Source organism: Phyllobates terribilis, unplaced genomic scaffold, assembly GCF_046119375.1.
Source record: "Phyllobates terribilis strain yellow unplaced genomic scaffold, ASM4611937v1 Scaffold_11__3_contigs__length_659146591, whole genome shotgun sequence".
NCBI classification, from domain to species: Eukaryota; Metazoa; Chordata; class Amphibia; order Anura; family Dendrobatidae; genus Phyllobates; species Phyllobates terribilis.
Window position 1 is genome coordinate 479,067,266 of NW_027362771.1, and position 18,888 is coordinate 479,086,153.

An 18,888-nucleotide genomic window follows, 5' to 3' on the forward strand; every position below is an offset into this window, starting at 1 on the left:
TTTATATTCCCCTCTGAGCCTCCACATCAACATGTACATTTACCTTTAGCTAAACATGTGCAAGGAGGAGGAATAACTCAAATTTACCAGTTATACTACTTAGGGTAGAAGCTCTCCACTAAAATATAATAGGGCTTATCTCTCCTTGTCTAGTGGGAATAGTGCGTGTAAGATCACCGTCCACCTTCAAACATCAGGGGCTGCCACTATATTCATTTGACTAGTTCAAACAAAAATGTAATGATCCAATTTTTTTATTTTTTATTATACTTTTTCTCTATATCATTTCTTGTTGCCATACTAATCAATATTAGGCCATAATAATCAATATTCATCAAGAAATGGAAGAATTAATGACAATGAGGGAACTGGTACTATTCAAGAAAGCATTTATACACAGAACCAATAAGGAGGACAATTCCAAACATATAAAAAATGGCTAATCGCCCACAGCAACAATTAGGGTATGTGCACACGATGCAGAAATGAAGCAGAAAATTTCTGCATCATTTCTGCATCTCCCTGGCAGAAAAAACGCATGCAGATTGTGCATGCGTTTTTCCTGCAGAATACATGCGGATCCACATGCAGATTCACATGCGTTTCCGCATGCAGATTGACAAGCGCTTTCCAGGCGATTTTAGCATCACCTGGAAAGTGCTTGATAACTAGGTCACACTATATAAATCCATGCAAACAGCATGGATTTATACAGTGTGAACCGAGAGAGTGTATATACTTACCTCCGATGGCCCGCGCTGTCCTGCTCACTCCGTTCTCCCGGCTGCCGGCAACTTTGAATTGAAAGACCTGCCGACGTCAGCGTCACGTGACCCGTCACATGACTCTGACGTCACCGCAGGTCCTACAACTCACTGCAAGTGCCGGGAACCAAGCGGGAGCGCTGCGCGGGCCGACAGAAGGTAAGAATACATTTATTTTTTATTTTATTCTTCTTTTTACAGCTTTTTTAATGGTACCTGGGTGTGGATGAGACTCTCCTCTCCTCCACACCCGGGTACCATCCGCACATTAGAACGCACCAATTACGCAAGTACAAATGCTGTCTTGCGGAATTGGCGCGTTCTAATGCAAGTCAATGGCGGCGAAATCGCCGCGTTTCCGCAAAATTAATTGACATGCTGCGGATTTTTGACCGCAGCGTTAACGCTGCGGAAAAATCCGCATCATGGGCACAGCACATGCGGATTTCCATTGGGGAACATTGCTGCCCTTCTACCATGCGTTTTTCATGCGTTTCCGCGGCGTTTACGCAACTGCAAAAACGCCGCGGAAACGCATGAAATACGCATCGTGTGAACACAGCCTTAAGTCAAAAGTTGTCCTTCTGTACAAACAGTAAAAAAAACAAAATCACTTTCTATATAATCTGGATTTTGCTTCCTGCCATTAACAAGCAATGCCAATCTTTCAGATAGTCCAGTCCTACCAGTCCAGGACTTTTACGTCCATGCTCTGATCTGTGCTGGGACAACTGGAATGTTAAAGCGATAAAAAACATCATTTTTGGAGAGAAGCATTGCTAGTGTGTTCTTTCACCAGACCAAAAGCCTTAGAGTTTGTAAGTCTGTATAATTATGTACAAACAAAGTTACGTTCAAGTTTTTCTGTCGCTCATATACACAAAATCTGACGATTTCTTCTTGTGATCCTTCTGTAAAGCAACCTAATTTTGACTGCGTCCCATTGTCCTTTCTTAGGATCATTGAGTTACCACTGACATGACAGCCTTTTGCAATCCACTATCAGCATCCTCATGTTGTATGGCAATATATTCTTCACTCCTGGAGTGTAAGTTGTCAGCACTGTGATACTAAAGAACATAAGTGCAGAGTCTCACATCCTATCAGACCCTCGTCCTGAGAAGTCTGTCTGCAGCGGTACGATGTTATGGTCATATGCAGCATGTTCAGAGCTCCCGGTGCTGGCAAGCTTGAGCTGAGCGGCTGCATGTGAAAGCTGGAAGGCGGCGTCCGGATGTGCCGTGTCCGGCAGCAAAGTGCACTCTCTATCCAACATATCTGACACTCCCTTTAATAAATCCAGAAATCCAAACGCAAGGGCTGCTTTCCTCAGGCGGTTCAGTTCCTGGATATCAAATCATACAAAAGTGTTATAAAGCAGTGTCTCGTGGAAGGAGCCGTAACATATGATCATAGGGATGGGAAATTATTCAAAGGAGGAACAAACCCCTGTATAATAGGAATGCAATCTGTATTGTGCAAATCCACAGTCAGGCTGTAGCAAAGCTGTGGACACATTTTGGAGATTTTTTTTTCTTCTAGTTCCTCATTTGAACTCCATATCCTAGTGACGATTACTATGGAGACACTGACGTTAATGGGTAATCAGACAGTCAGATAGGGGTCAGCTAGATCTTACTTTATAGAAGGTTTGAGTCTTCTCTGGAAGCTTCCTGGCGTTCCTCAGGATCTTCTGCACATCCGTCTACAAGACAACAGCAACCACACAATGTAAGGAATGACACATGCCGTCTTAAGACTTTCTGACCCCACAAACATCCCATACCGTTATACAAGGAGCAACCTTACTCCTCTTTCTGACTTTCCTTTACTGTATATCATGATGTGATCAGACTGTGAAGTCAGTGTATAAACGAAGACGGAGTTCACAAAGTGCTGGCGACATGCAGTTACTTTGCAGTGAAATGCAACTAAAACTGTACGGTGGGTAAGAGGCAGGAATTAAACATGCCTTTTTTTTTTTTTTTTTCAAATTAACATTGATATAAAGTGAAATGCCTCTTCGACAGTGTCGGAAGCCTAACTGAGCACATGAGGTTGTACTAGTTTACTGCCAGAATGACACTCCCAGCAATGTTGATGTATGAGTAATGCCCAAATCCCCTTTTCCCTAAACTGAGAAATAACATAGTCTTCCTTCAACCTTAAAAACTAAGTCCATCTAGTTCAACCCATAGCCTAACATGTTGATCCAGAGGAAGGCAAAAAAAAACCCATGTGGCAAACACTAAGCTCCACATTAGGGAAAAAAATTCCTTCCCGACTCCATAAGGCAATCAGACTAGTTCCCTGGATCAACGCCCTATCAAGGAATCTAGTATATATATAACCTGTAATATTATACTTTTCAAGAAAGGCATCCATGTCCTTCTTAAATCTTAGTAGTGAATCACTCATTACAACATCATGTGGCAAAGAGTCCCATAGTCTCACTGCTCAGAGAAAAGGTTGTGTAGCTTCGTAGTGAAATGCAATGCCAACAGAAAAGTGGCACTGACCTACTATAAAAACAGACACATGACTCAATATATTAAAAGCATGGTTTATGGTTTCATGAAATTGGGACCTATACACACTCCTCAACATTGAAATTCTAACACCAAGAAGGAAAAGTGGTGGAATTATGGAAACCACAGGATGGATAGAAGTGTTAATGAGACGCAAATAATGAAAAAAATGGAAGTAAACATTTCAAAACATTTCAAATAATAAAGTCTTCAGTAGGAGGACCAAGTGCACAAATCCCTACACATAAAGCCTTGGCTGCTATTAATGAGGTTGTTAATGGATGTCTGGGAAATGTTCTGCCATACTGACTATGCTCTGGCATGAGAAACATCAAGATCCGCTGCTGGCAGCTCCGTTTGCAATTGCCGACCAATGACAACCCAGATTTGCTTGATGGGAGACAAGTTCGGAGATGCTGCAGGCCACGGTAGCACGTTTAGGCCACACAGGCTGCTCGCAGTAGCACGAGCAGCATGTGCTCTGGTGTTGTTGTGTTGAAAAACGGATCTTGAGACACTTTGGAGAAATGGCTGTACCACTGGTTCCACAACCAAATCAATGTACCAGAGTTGTTGGTGTACCTGGAATGGAGACTACAGGGGTCCGGCTATGGTAGAATATTCCACCCTATACAATAGGACTGGTATGGCGTTCATTCGTGAAGGCCTCTTCAGGGCTCTATCATTGTGTCCAATAAATAAACAGGGCTAATCACTGAAGAGGACAGATATTCAATCAAGCCTCCATTACTCTATATAATGACAGCCTTTGAGAGCAGTGACATGAGGTCAATGTAACACCTGTAACTGGACGTCTGGCTCATAGCCCAATGTCATGCAAATGCCTTCTGATGGTTGTGTAGACACTGTTTGACACCTTAAAGTTGGTATGTGATGTCCAATTTCACTTGCAGTACAGAATGGATCAATCATGGAACCAGTGGTACAGTCATTTCTCCTAAGTGTCCCAGGAGGCATTTTTCAACACAATCACGGCAGGTGACATGTTGCCTGTGCTACTGTAAGTAGCCTGTTTGGCTTAAATGTGCTACCATGGTCTGCAGCATCTCCAGACTTATCTCCCATTGGGCACATCTGGGAGGTCATTGGTTGACAATTACAAAGGGAGCTGCCAGCAGCGGATCTTGATGAGTTGCGTGCCCAAGTACATTCAGCATGGCAGAACATTTCTCAATGATAGATGTTAAGGCGTGTAAGTGTGTGTACGTCTTCAAGTAGCGCTCATATTTGATACTGAATTGCTTTGAACGATTTCGTTTCCATCTTTTCATCATAACGCAGTGGGCCATACGGCCTTGACAACAAGCTAATCCACACTGCCATAACGCAGAGCAGTGTGCCTATATCTTTTTTTTAAATAGAGAAGGACATTACACTGCGAATCTTACCTGCAGTCCACTAGGTTTAATCCACACGGTCACATTCTGGGCATAGCTTCTTTTTGACTTGGGCTGCAGTGGAAATGGACTCTTATTATCCTCTTCCCCATATGGGTTCTCTTTGGCATCTTGTATACAAAAAAGATGGAGATTTATTAGTACTTTTATAGAGATCAGCTACGTCAGTCTTGTAAAGTTTAAATGCATTCATGGGGAAAAGTGCGCATAGAGAAATCTAATTATTTTTATATAACTTAGAAATGCTAAAGGACAGCATATATGTGAATATCAATAGTTACTAGAAATGTATGTTAAAGGAGTTGTCCATGTTTGGGATGAATGTCTGCAGTCACTATGTAACTGCAGCCTTGTGTGCCCTCACAGCGCATGCACTGCATACTGTCAGGAGTCTTCTGTGTCTGCGATGAGAGTGGCCGGTCAAACGTACTTCCAGCCACATTCTGACTAGACATGCACAGCTTCACTCAATACAAGTGACCAAGCACGTCTAGTCGGCACATGACTGCATATATGCAAACCGCTTACTTGCCGCATGCTGTTACAGCCGACACCGAAGAATCCTGACAGCTTGCAGTGCATGCACTGTGGGGATTCGGAAGTCTGCAGTCACAGAGTAACTGCAACTTTATCCTAAACCTGAACAACCCCTTTACTGATAAAAGAAAAATAGAAATAAGTATTAGTTTATTTTATAAATCGTACCTGATATGGGTCCAAGCTGAGAGGTTTTACCCAGCCATGGTAGTGGCTCAACACCAGGTTCAAATAATGACATCATTAAATTTGATTTCTTCTTACTATCAGCTTGAGAATAGAGCATCCCATGCCAGTCTGGTCTTTAGAGTAGATGGGAGAGAAATGCGGATAATGAAAAACAATATACAGCCTGGGTTTCCCAAGAATTGTTCCCGTGTAATACACCACAACTATCTATTGGCAAGTCAGCCTTACATGTCACCATTTCTGGATTTGTAGACGGTGACCATACTGTTCTACGCAGGAGCATAGAGATGCAGTTTGATCACTTCTGATAGATTGATAAATTGCAATTAATGCTGCACTTGAAGGATTCCTCATTACTGAGTCCCAAGAACCTGTAAAACGGATTGCTTCTATCAAATATACATAAGCCTAAGCAAGGTTGGACGCAGCTGAAAAGAATGCCTGCTCCTTCCATGTACTACTTGGATGGCCATTACTTTAATCGTCTGCATGTAATTCTACATCTCACCGGAAAAGGATATGGCAGATTTACTAAAAGATTGTGTATCAAATGTAACCAACAAGGATTTTCTTACCCAAGCTGCACTAAGGCCACCATGCCTTCCACCTTCAGACTACCATGGAGCAAGACACAAAAATTAGGAATTTTGCCAGCAATCTGGCTTGCAGAATTTTCATCCTCAATATCATCTGTGAGTCCAGCGCCTACATCATCTCCTTCTAGAAGAAAACAAGGCAGGAAATGTTACAGGGAATAATAGTGCGGAGGAGCGCTAAACCCCGTATTATTCTCACTCACCTTTGTTAAGTGCAATAGGTAGAACCAGATGACGGGACAAGACAGGAGGGCTTGAGATATCCGCAATGTCAATAAAGCCCACGATTTCTAATTCTGAAAAACAGCCTCAACTATAAGTATACAGTTTATTAATTACACCTATCTAGCCAGAATAGCATCCTGCAAAAACTTCACATACAAATATGTGGCTGTCAAGGAAGAAATCATTAACTATCACTTTAAAGCTGTACAAAAGAGTATATAGCCATTACATACACTGTAAAAAGGTATAATGTCAGCATTGGCAATAGCTCACTATATATGGCTAACACACTATGGGGGAATTCTCAAGTTGGGCTCTCCTCCTTGAGTGACAGCTCTGGTGAGTAGCAGATCTGCAGTATTAGTAGAAGTATAAAGCTCAGCACAAGCTCTGCTGTAACACATTCAGCTATCAGTGGTTTGTTCTGGAGTCTACACTGGTTATCCCTGTATTTACACATAGCGGTAACAGGGCATTGGAACAAACACAGGGCTTCGAGTCAAGGGCTGTGATTAGAAGACCTGCTCTGAAAACTGTGGGTGGTGATTTTGAAAAATTTATAAAAGCAGCTCATCAGGAACAGAGAGGGAGGGGAGGGCAGAGAGGGAAAAGCAGGGAAGGGAGGGAAAAGCAGGGAAGGGAGGGAAAAGCAGGGAAGGGAGGGAAAAGCAGGGAAGGGAGGGGAGAAAGGGAAGGGAGGGGAGAAAGGGAAGGGAGGGGAGAAAGGGAAGGGAACAGGGGTGATAGACAGAGCGGGGAGGGTACAGAGCAGAGATGGGAGGGATGGGATAAGTGGCTGGAAGTGGGGAGGTGAAAAGAGGTGAGGAGAAGAGGGATGGGAGGGGAGCAGCTAATTGCTGAATAGAAATCAGTCAGCTGGTGAGGTGACTGAGATGTTAGTTATTAGCCCCTCTCCTGGAATGCAACTACTGCACGCACTCGACCAGGATATGGACAGGCACTGGTGGTCGAGTTTCAAGGAAACCAGCTGCACACTATGCAAGATAAAAGCTCTCACATTAGGAGAATGACAGGAGATAGAAAAAAACAATTCAATTGCAAACTTTATTCTTTTCATGCTGTCTAACTAATTAAAGTAATTTAATAACCTGAGAATACCCCTTTAAAGGGGGTTGTCTCAGCAGACAGTAGTTTCTCTTGGAAAGATCTGCTAATATAAGAGCCAAAAGCATAAAACAGGATGATGGTGTCATAGTTTTCTACAAAAGCTCTTCTCTAAACACTTTGTGCCTTCAGTTTAGTAAAATAATAATCTCTGTAAAATCATGTGCTAACATGCAATTTCTAAAATGTAATGGAGGAACAGATTTGTGCTACGCCTCTACAGGTATATGTGAACATTTGCTGACATTAATTTCTCTGCAATCGGTTACCTGTGTTAATGGTTTTAGGCACAGGGTCTACCTCCTCATCTATGACAACTGGTTCAGGCCTAGGAAATACTTGGACATCTGAAGACAGGTTCCCACACTTGAGGACCGCATGGAATGGTGTGTATGCCACATCAATGAGCTTCCTGCAAGATAATAAAATAGAACAACACTTGAACTAACCTCCCGCAAGTGTAAATCAATGCCACAGACAGCAATATACAGGCTACTTACCCAAACATGGACTGAACGTTCTTTAAGCACAGAGGGCCATCAATTGTAAAGATCTGACCTTCTCCATTATTCAGATCAATAAGCCGCTCAAGACAATCCAATGAATCAGAGTTTTGGAGCTGGTTACATAAAACAGGTAATGTGATAGTTAAATATATGCAACTTTTCAGTGAGAGAAGAATTATAAAGTAACAAGTAAACAGAACAGTGAAATCATCTCCCGACATCACGTGAAAGCCCAATATTCCAATTTTGCAATCAAAGTAGGATAAATACTCCTACAGCTATTAAGAACAGCAAACATTTGATGACCATACTCATTACTTTTTTTTCATCTTTTGTGTTAAATTTATGACTTGTTTGACCTCCAACAAATTGTTTGTGAGAGATTAAAAATAATATCTAATAAATAAAAACAGTTTTCCATTCGGTAAGTGCGCGACTGTCACTAAAAACCCCTTAACCCACCAATTCTGCATTCAGGTAGTTCTAGGGACTCCTGGATTCCCTGTGAAGAGAGGGCTTGGAGACATGCAACAAAAAAAAGTAATCTCCATCATCTCTGCATGTCTTCTCTTACGATAAGATTAATGTTAGTTATAACATAGTTAGAAAATGTGTTCTCTGTTAACCTGTTCCTCCACTGAATAAAAAAAAATGTGCAGCATTATTTCATAAAAAATATTGAAAAACTATGACAAAAAAATCGAAATGAAAAAAAATCCAAACAAAAAACACGATCTGCAGCAAGAAGTGTACACAAGCACCAATATGACTTACACAAATGCATTTTGCATGGCCATCAGCTCCTCAGAAATTAAATGGGAATTCCTAGAATTTAAAGTTTTCCATTATCCATGTAATCTAGAATAACTTGCGGGGTCCAACCGCTGGGACCCCCAGTGATTCTGTGAACATACTTGAATGAAGCTTTGTTTTTCTCTGCTCCTTTCAAGCCGTGGTTTTGCAGAGCTGCACTCTGGAGATCACTCAGGGTGCCAGAGGTCGGAGCCCCAGCGATCAGTAAGTTATCCCCTGATCTTATGGATTTGGAATAACTATCATTTCTGTGAGCATCTATTTAATAAGTGCCTGTGACTCAAAAAGATATGTTACCCCATATAATAATTACTCCCTGCTTGTTCCAAGTTTGCCTCATCATGGAAATAAATATGAGCATCATCCGTGTTTAAAGCCATGTCTAAACTTTAGGGAGGGCGACTGATTTAAAAAAAAAAAAAAAAAAAGTTTCTGTTCTCCAACTTCAAACAGATGAAACATTTATTGATGACTGTTCTACAATTAATTTAAAGAGGAAGAAACTGAAATTTGTATACACGTGTGGAACATATCGCTGGATTCATGTGCATTTATTTCCTCACCTCTTCTAGGTTTGCCATGCACATAATATAAAGCTTAGATGGGAAAGGGAAGGGCAGAGGAAATCGGTTGCTATCGCTGCGCTGGTTTAAAGATGACAGAGAGTTGTGAAGAGAGCCCCTTCCAATGCCCAGACATCCATCTGTAACCAGCACGACCTGACAAGGGTAACATGAGGCAGACAGTGAAATAGTCAGTAAAGGGAAATAACAGCATTCACAATATTAATCATAATAATATAAATAAGTACTACACAACAAATATCTACACGAAGAATTTCAGTAGTTCAGAATCCTCTCCTATGCATAACTTTGACAAATTCAAGATCAGTTTAAATATTAAAAAAAACAAAAACAAAAAAAGACAGAAAAAATATATATTCTACCTTAAAGGGGTTGTCCACTCTTCTGATGAAAACCTGCAGTCACTCTATGTGACCGCAGACTTCTCCAGTGTCACACGGATGCTAGTATGTGATGTGCATACTTCCGGCTACGCTCCGACTAAACGTGCTCTGCCTCGCTCCACTCACTTGTATTGAGCCAGGCCAAGCACATCTAGTCGGCGCCTGACAGCATGTATTCACATCACATACTTACGGTCACTTAACCGACCACTCTCAACGGCAACACAAGAGAATCCTGACAGCATGCATTGCACCCTCTATGAATATTCTGAAGTTTGCAGTCACATAAAATTACTGCAGACTTTCATCTGAAGACAGGACAACACTTTTAATATACACAATATTCTCTACTTTGGGATAAAACTGCAGCTTTTACATGAAATATCTGAAATTACCTGGCAGGGAATAGAGGCCCCCCATTCTTGTTGGACCACACTGGACACACCTTGTAGTGCTGACTCTAAACAAGTCTTGTCATAATCATCAATATTACTCAACGCTTCCTGCAACAGAAAAAAAACAAAATTCATGCAAAAAATTACAAGCAAAACATGTTGCTGCTTCCTATGATTATATTGTAAATAAGTGCACTAAAAAAAGCCTTCATAATACAATATAAATGGAGGAACAGTCATAGAGCCCACATGAATGACTACTATAGACCCATAGAAGTGAATGTAGCGATGTTCATACATAAGCACTACCACTCTTCCAGTGATCGGGGACAGTCTCAGTGGTCAGGTCATAAATTTATCACCTATATTTTGGATAGTAGAGTCACAGCACTTCTTTTTTCACTTTTAAAGGAGCTTTATGAAAGGTACCTAGAACTTTTATTTCTATTTTGGAAGGAGAGGATGAACAAAAAGATCCACATTATCCTACATATTGCACACCTTGGGGTCATTTTCAAGGCCCCTAGCTGCCATTGGCACTACAGAATCTAATTGCAGGTTGCTGATGGTGTTTACAAAAGGGGCTCCGTACCTCTATCCAACCAATTAAACATCATGGACATAAATGACAATGGCAGCTCAGGATTAAACAAACTGAGGATGGCGTGGGCACAAGTCTTAAATCCATATCTCTTAGATCACAAAGGGCGCAACATAAACTTATGGTGCACTTATATCCCAAGAAAGGGATATTTTTTGTCATAATCTATTTGGCTTTCATTCTCTTGATAACATACCTGAAGGGTATTGTAGTCTCTGGTGAAAGGCACCATCAGCTCCCACAAGGAAGAGAAGACCACTAGTGCAGTAAACTCCAGCTTGTAGTTGGTTGCCATGTGTTCAAACAGCATAGTGAGGCCATGGGCTGCCAGGTGCTTGCGCTGGAAGTCCTCCGTCCCCTCCACAGGGACTGGCCTGTTCATGGAGAGGGACACATCCATCACCACCACGGTGGGCATTGTGACCGACTAATGGTATAGAAAAACTATGAAGGAATCTGCCATGTGGAAACAGTAAAACACGTAGTCAGGTATTATAATTAACTGCAGTACACAACTTATATATTACTGTATCTTTATAGAACATCTGTGATACATTGTGCCAAAATATTGTGACCGAGTGACTTCAAAATGAAAAGAGGAACAGTAAGCTTATACTGCAGCTTCAGGCAATCAATGGGGGTCCAAGTGGGCAGAACCACGCCAATAAAATCATTTGTCTAAAGTTATCGTTCAAAGAGAACCATCATTTTAATTTTTCTTCAGAATTCAATAGTACACGTGAAAATAAGAAAATGTGTAATATATCTTGTTAGAGAAATCCATTTCTTTCCCCTTGTGGACTGATCAGTCACTCTCAAAATTATCAATTCACGGGTAAAATATGTCTTCACTCAATACAGATTTTCCCATTACGGAGATAGAACTTTATGAGCACCAGCTGTCATCTATGGAGAACTGTTGTTTCAGGAGAACTCACGGCAAAATGTCTGTCTGCTGCTAGCTCCTTCCTCCATAGAATTTAAAAGCACCGGCTTGTCATCTATTTCAGTAAATGGGGGAAACCTGTCTTCAATGAATACATTCATTTTATCCATGAATGGAAAGTCCAAGAGAAAGCTGCAGATTTCTCTGACAAGATATATTACATATTTGCTTATTTTCAAGTGTACTATTGATTTATACATTAAAATTTAAAATGACGGTTACCCTTTAACTTAGAAGTTCTATTCCTAGTAAACTGATAGCATCACTTATCCACAGGATATTTTCCTTTTACATCAGTAGGAGTCTGATGACTGAGACCCCTATTGGCATAGAACTGAAATTTCCCAAAATGTTTCAGTAAGTCAGTTGAGCTAAAAATGTTGCAAATTTTGCTTCTTTTTTTTTTTGGAACCACAGATCTGCCAACTGTTGGAAGCATCAATGGGACTTAGTAAGAGGGAATGGGGCTCGAGCGTGTCCTGACAAATCCATTATAATTTCTGCCACAAAAGAGTGTGAATATAGAAATCTGCTTTAGTGCCTGACTGAGGCACATTTCTGACCCTGGTGCACGAGCAGCAGGATAATGCACCAAATTTATTATAATTTGCACACACCAGACGAATTGTACTGTCAACACTTGTGCACAAGACGCCGCTCTTGGTGATTTGGCTTTTCTTTTTGTTACAATTCCTCGCAATGCTGATGATCTCTGCTCGCTGTCAGAGAATAGAAACATTTATGTTTCCCTTTAAAGGCAGATTTAGGTGCCTGATATCAGCAGAGACCTCTGGTGCACTACAGCTCTTCCCACCTGTTGTTTCCAGGACAGACACCACTGCAGCCCTGATGCTCCTCACTGATTTATAATGGGATCACTGTGGTTTCTGAATCAGTAAGAGACCCAGTCACAGATGTGACCAGAGGAGCCGTGTAAATAGATGAGTTAATTCACTGACTGAGGAAAAAGTATATCTGAAAGTTACATAACTTCTCACACGACATGGAGAACCCCTCTAAGAAGAAGTGATGGTAAATCACATCCCACGGCACAGACATGCTGCACCCATTGGCTGTATGCCATGTTTCTAATGTATTAATCATGTATATGGCGGATTTACATGAGCTACAGTACAAGCTCCAGGCACCGCAGATTCCTGTGCGGGTGATACAGACCTTACACTGCCCCGCGTCCATGCCGGTGCAGTGTGGAACTACGACTCCCAGAATGCCCTGCACCAATTCTGAGACATATCGTTGTGTACTGGCCTCATTCTACAATTACAACTCACTCACCGTTTAGCTTTCCAGCCCGGAAGGATTTTAACAGGGCTCCGGCCGCTGCGCATCAACAAATGTGTCCCCCTATGAAACACGCGTTGCACAACGACGTTCCTGTCTCGCGCGATTATGGATCTGCCTGTGACTGTGTGAGGGGCTGTGTGTGACTGTCTGGCGGTCTGTGTGTGAGGGGCTGTGTGTGACTGTCTGGGGGTCTGTGTGTGAGGGGCTGTGTGTGACTGGGAGTCTGTGTGTGAGGGGCTGTGTGTGACTGTCTGGCGGTCTGTGTGTGAGGGGCTGTGTGTGACTGTCTGGGGGTCTGTGTGTGAGGGGCTGTGTGTGACTGGGAGTCTGTGTGTGACTGTCTGGCGGTCTGTGTGTGAGGGGCTGTGTGTGACTGTGTGGGGGGCTGTGTGTTACTGTCTGGGAGTCTGTGTGTGACTTTGTGGGGGGCTGTGTGCAGATGAGAGCTGAACCCGCTGGTACTTGAGCACCATTGTGATCTGTCATCACTATAGAAAGTCACAAATATGAGGCAGAGCAGTGATTCATTGCCACCAAAAAACTAGAAATCCGGATTTCCCAGTTCTGGAAGCAAAAAAAAAAAATTTAAATTGATTTCCTACAACTTTTTAACCCTGTGTGTGAGTGAATTTATCATTTCCACTAATAATTATTTTAATGTGGATTTTGTTGGCAAAATCATCTTTGTTCATTACTTCTGTGACTATAACTTCATTGCCTAAATGGAAGGTCCCCTCTACGTACCTGTAAAGGGGGTTGCCCACTTTCGAAAAAAGTTTTTCCTCCATGAGTAGTTAAAAAAACAACAACACTTTACTCTCTCAAGGACCAACGCTGAGTCTCTGCTGCTGCTCCTGTTGTCTACAGGGTTGCAGGCAGTCACTGACCTCAGCCTCTCATGGTGCCTACAGTGGCAGAGCCGTTGAGGTCACTTATTGGCTGCAGCGTTGTCGATGTGATGTCAGCATTGCAGAAAACAACAGACCGTGAGAAACGACAAAGATTCAATGCTGGACTAGGGGAGGGTGAGTAAAGTACAGGGTTTTTTTTTTACTACTAACGGAGTTTATATGAAAAGCTTTTCTGAAGGTGAACGACCCTTTTAAATCCTTAGCATACCCATTAGGCCAGATTCACATTTATACTGTGCTGTACGCTGAGCACTGCTGCCATTTTTCCATCTGAATCCTCAAAATAATGGGATTCAGACCGAACCCGTAATGGAGCCGTTCAGGATAATGAGGGCCACTTTGGCCTCCATTCCGGCGATGTGCCTCTTTTCAGAATACAAGTGTTTTGTACCAATCTATTGTGTCCACCTAAAAAAGAACCACTGAGGCCAAAGTGACCCCGCTGTCTCCTTATACTGAATGGCTACATTGGAGTTTGGTCGGAATCCTGTTTTTTTCAATGACTGAGACAGAAACACATATGCAGTGCTCGTCGTAGAGCACAGGGTAAATGGGAACCAAACCTTATTCTGAGATGGCCACTGATTTGGGAAAATTTCATCTACTTTGATGCTACTGTAACACACTGCAGATTGTCCCCCTGGAGAGTCTTGAGGTCATCCAAGGGATCAAAATTATAACTTTTTTAAAGAACTATATTACTTTTACTGGTAAAAAAGTAAAAGAAATTATACTCAGCCTCTCGGATTTCCTAGCTACTGTCTGAACCCACCAAAAATGGCCCTTAATGACCAACTCAATCACTGGTTACTTCGGTGGCCAGCCTCACCCCGTTATTGACTAACTCGGCATTTTCTGCCAGTTCTGCGGAGTCGAGACTGGACCGGCAAGTAGAGACCAGAGTGGAATTGCTAAGTGCAGGAAAAGAGCTGTGAGTGGTCAGTGAAGGTGATTATTACCTGATTTATTTTTATTCCAGACCTTTTTAAAAAAAAAATGTTATTCCTTGGAAAATTCCTTTAATATTGCAACTTAAGAGACCACTATGAAGAAGGAGATGGGTGAGGTCACCCTCTTAATGGCCCACTGCCCGGAAGTGTATTGAACATGCATGAAATCACAATGGTTAGAGGTCATAATGGCCTGAAAAGCGGGAGCAGTGGACCGCTTTTCTATGTGATTGCGATTCATTAATGCGATTACACAAGATCATGTTGCTTCTCACAACTGTTTTTCCAGATTTGCGTCCATCTTGAGAGCAGTCAACTGTGTGATATGAAATTTTGTAAAGAATTGCAACAGTAAGTTGTTAAAAACACAGAAGTATATTACACTGCAGGTGTTCTCACAATGGGAAACTTGATCACTGCTCACATTACATTTATAGAACTCAAGTAGCAGGAGATCTGCAGTATATACATCACATAGGAGACGCCAAGACTGCTCTATGCATCACATAGGAGACGCTGGGGCTGAAACATACACCATGTAGGAGACGCTGGAACTGAAGCATAGACATCACATAGGAGACGCTTGGGCTGGAGCATATACATCACATAGGAGACGCTGGGACTTCTGTATATACATCACATAGGAGACGCTGGAGCATGTACCTCACAGGAGACTGGGGCTGGAGCATATACTGTACTTCAAAAGAGATGCTGGGGCTGGAGCACATCACTGGAGACATTGGGGCTGGGGTACATCACATGAGACATTGGACTACAGATGGAGCACATTAAAGGAGGACCTGGGGCTGGAGCACATTACAGTAGACATAGGACTGAGGCTGGAGCATATTACATGAGACATTGGGGCTTGGACTGGAGCATGTATGACAGGAGACATGGGGCCTGGGCTGGAGCACATCAGACATGGAGCTGAAGCACATCACAGTAGACATTGGGGCTGGAGCATGTATGACAGGAGACATGGGGCCTGAGCAGGGGCATAACGACTGTGGTCGCAAAGGTCCTCTCTCTCCTGTAGAGTGTAAGTTCTTATGGTTAGCAGGGTCCTCTCTCTCCCTGCCCTGTAGAGTGTAAGCTTTTATGGTGAGCAAGATCCTCTCTCCCCTGTAGAATGTAAGCTCTTATGGTCAGAGGGGTCCTCTCTCTCTCTCTCCTGTAGAGTGTAAGCTCTTATGATCAGCGGGGTCCTCTCTCTCTCCTGTCGATTGTAAGCTCTTATGGTCAGCGGGGTCCTCTCTCTCTCTCCTGTAGAGTGTAAACTCTTATGGTCAGAAGGGTCTTCTCTCTTTCTCCTGTAGAGTGTTAACTCTTATGATCAGCGGGGTCCTCTCTCTGTTGTAGAATGTAAGCTCTTATGATCAGCGCGGTCCTCTATCTGTTGTAGAGTGTAAGATCTCATGATCAGCAGGGTCCTCTCCTGTAGAGTGTAAGTTCTTATGGTTAGCAGGGTCCTCTCTCTCTGCCCTGTAGAGTGTAAGCTTTTATGGTGAGCAAGATCCTCTCTCTCCTGTAGAATGTAAGCTCTTATGGTCCGAGGAGTCCTCTCTCTCTCTCCTGTAGAGTGTAAGCTCTTAAGGTCAGCGGGGTCCTCTCTCTCTCTCCTGTAGAGTGTAAGCTCTTAAGGTCAGCGGGGTCCTCTCTCTCCTGTAGAGTGTAAGCTCTTATGGTCAGCGGGTCCTCTCTTTCTCCTGTAGAGTGTTAACTCTTATGATCAGCGGAGTCCTCTCTCTGTTGTAGAATGTAAGCTCTTATGATCAGCGGGGTCCTCTCTCCTGTAGAGTGTAAGCTCTTATGATGAGCAGGGTCCTCTCTCTCTCTCCTGTAGAGTGTAAGCTCTTATGGTCAGCAGGGTCCTCTCTCTCCTGTAGAGTGTAAGCTCTTATGATCAGCGGGGTCCTCTCTCTCTCTCCTGTAGAGTGTAAGCTCTTATGGTCAGCGCGGTCCTCTCTCTCCTGTAGAGTGTAAGCTCTTATGGTCAGCGGGGTCCTCTCCTATAGAGTGTAAGCTCTTATGGTCAGCGGGGTCCTCTCTCTCTTGTAGAGTGTAAGCTATTATGGTCAGCGGGGTCCTCTCTCTCTCCTGTAGAGTGTAATCTCTTATGGTCAGCAGGGTCCTCTCTCTTGCCTGTAGAGTGTAAGCTCTTATAATCAGCGGGGTCCTCTCTCTCTCCTGTAGAGTGTAAGCTCTTACGGTCAGCGCGGTCCTCTCTCTCCTGTAGAGTGTAAGTTCTTATGGTGAGCAAGGTCCTCTCTCTCCTGTAGAGTGTAAGTTCTTATGGTGAGCAAGGTCCTCTCTCTCCTGTAGAGTGTAAGTTCTTATGGTGAGCAAGGTCCTCTCTCTCCTGTAGAGTGTAAGCTCTTATGGTCAGCGGGGTCCTCTCTCTCTCTCTCCTGTAGAGTGAAATCTTTTATGGACAGTGGAGTTCTCTCTCTGTCCTCTCCCACACATTTATTTTCTGAGCAATTACAAGCTGGACAATATTGAAATTTGGGCAAATGTATTCACTGCAAATCAAATTTTTGGAGAAAATTCAGTAAAGTTGGCAAATTCAAATTTCACAAATTCCGCTTATCTCCAGTCACAACCATCGATTGACATACAGCACCTTATTTGCAGTGAAATCATGCTCTCAGGCGTCACTGTGCCCTCAGGTTAATGGTCTTGATTGCTTTTGCGTTGAATGTTCTGACCCCAGCTACAGTCACTGTATCTCAATGGGGACGTGTCAGGAGACTTAGAGTCACCAGACTAATTACATTGCTGGGTTGTAAAAGCCAAGTTCATACATACCTCCCTGGCTGCAAATACATTTTCCATTGCTGAGAAAAGTGCAAATGCACTAAGGGCCGATGGACTCTAGGCTTTTGCAGACGTAGAGGATCAAAAGAAATATCATTCAAGCATGTGGAGTGGCACTGGCCAGGGAATAATGCATAAGATTGGTGCCCTTACCAGTAATTGTCCTGCCTTCTGTGCTCTTACAATTTCATATTTCAAGTTGTCTTTTACTACCCTACCCAGCCAAGTAGTCGATTTGTTAACCCTAAAGCTCCTGACTGGTTCCCTTTAAATCCTACTGGACTTCTGTGGATTTGGTACCTTCCATCCTACAGCCCAGATTTTTCCTGGTAGTCCATACATCCCTCTGGGTAATGCGAGTGAAGAACAAGAAGTTCCCTTTCTTTAATTGCCTGGACAATATGTGATTCCTCTGTAGCTTATCAAAAATGCAATTTTCAATAGGAGCAGAGCCCATAGAAAACATCATCTAATCATATGAAGCTAAGAGCAAAGAAATTTTTTGGATGTGATTAGAGTTGTAAGAAACTGCTAGGAGAATGCATCTATATATATGTAATATATAATTTATATAAAACATGCTTTTGACATGAACAATTAAAGATGAAATAATTCTCCATTCCCCCTCATTCAGTAGCCTCTCCTGGGAATGAGGAAAGTACAGTGTTGCTGTATAATCTCCTTAATGCTGCAGGTATTAGTGTGGATTGGACACTGCAGTGTGTCCTTCATACCTGACCCTCCACAGACTTGAGCCGATGCAGATTTGCTGGTGATGGGGACACTTACGTTGCGTTCCCCTAGTACACCTCTCCTCAATTGGCATCATATGCCCTGAAGACTAAGGGGGCGAATGCTTCCCCAAAACTACCTGCTGTCTGCTATCTTCAGGTAGGTTCCAGATATAATAATGGGGTCCCAGAATATACATTTAATATTCTATTATTGGACAGATAATATAGACAGGATGAATGAAAGGGACTTGTAAATCGTTATGTTGATGTTTGTTTTGTACTTATTTTATTACAATATCTTACACCCATGAAATGTAATGTATCTCATCATTCGTAATCTGTCAAGGAATCATATGAAGGTTAGATGATTTATTTACTACTTATATAGAGTTAATTATAATCGACACCGCCTCATTTTTAATTTACCAATACTTTTATTATTATACAGTTAAAACTTTTTTTTTTATAATTTCTTTGCAACATTGATTTTTTTTAAATTTCTTTTAAGCTTTTTGTATATTATCTTCTGTAAGCCATATTGTTGTACTGCCTATAATG

General features: G+C 42.4%; 2 protein-coding genes across 6 annotated transcripts in view; one reads left to right on the top strand and one right to left on the bottom strand.

The window, feature by feature from the left end:
• Nucleotides 1–280: 280 nt before the first annotated feature.
• Nucleotides 281–13,031, bottom strand: INTS14 (integrator complex subunit 14). 3 transcript variants are annotated; one of them, XM_073653430.1, is made up of 12 exons: nt 12,907–13,031; nt 10,861–11,120; nt 10,064–10,171; nt 9,265–9,420; nt 7,883–8,001; nt 7,652–7,794; nt 6,236–6,328; nt 6,012–6,153; nt 5,416–5,549; nt 4,702–4,820; nt 2,404–2,469; nt 281–2,109 (listed from the first exon to the last, which is right to left on the bottom strand). In XM_073653430.1, exons 2-12 carry the CDS (start codon nt 11,080–11,082, stop codon nt 1,858–1,860), a joined length of 1,554 nt encoding a protein of 517 aa, XP_073509531.1. In that variant the 5' UTR covers nt 11,083–11,120; nt 12,907–13,031; the 3' UTR covers nt 281–1,857. The 3 variants fall into 3 exon arrangements, with proteins under 3 accessions (XP_073509531.1, XP_073509529.1, XP_073509530.1); XM_073653428.1 differs by having other exon boundaries at nt 292–2,109; nt 6,012–6,156; XM_073653429.1 differs by having other exon boundaries at nt 292–2,109; nt 6,012–6,156; nt 12,787–12,916.
• Nucleotides 12,966–18,888, top strand: part of SLC24A1 (solute carrier family 24 member 1) — a 97,411-nt gene continuing 91,488 nt past the window's right edge. The window contains exons 1-2 of one of the 3 annotated variants that reach the window (XM_073653426.1): nt 12,966–13,535; nt 15,066–15,127. The gene's annotated coding sequence lies outside the window, so the exon portion shown is untranslated. Of the gene's footprint in view, nt 13,536–13,566; nt 13,941–15,065; nt 15,128–18,888 lie in introns of those variants that run through there. The other 2 variants (XM_073653425.1, XM_073653427.1) reach the window with 2 other exon arrangements.

What these genes read in the sequence shown, in the direction of transcription:
- INTS14 (XM_073653428.1), bottom strand. Translation starts at nt 11,082, where the DNA reads ATGCCCACCGTGGTGGTGATGGATGTGTCCCTCTCCATGAACAGGCCA. An exon ending in GAGACTACAATACCCTTCAG is followed by an intron (nt 10,172 to 10,860) that starts GTATGTTATCAA and finishes TTTCTGTTGCAG; the next exon opens with GAAGCGTTGAGTAATATTGA. An exon ending in GCCTAAAACCATTAACACAG is followed by an intron (nt 6,329 to 7,651) that starts GTAACCGATTGC and finishes GCTGTTTTTCAG; the next exon opens with AATTAGAAATCGTGGGCTTT.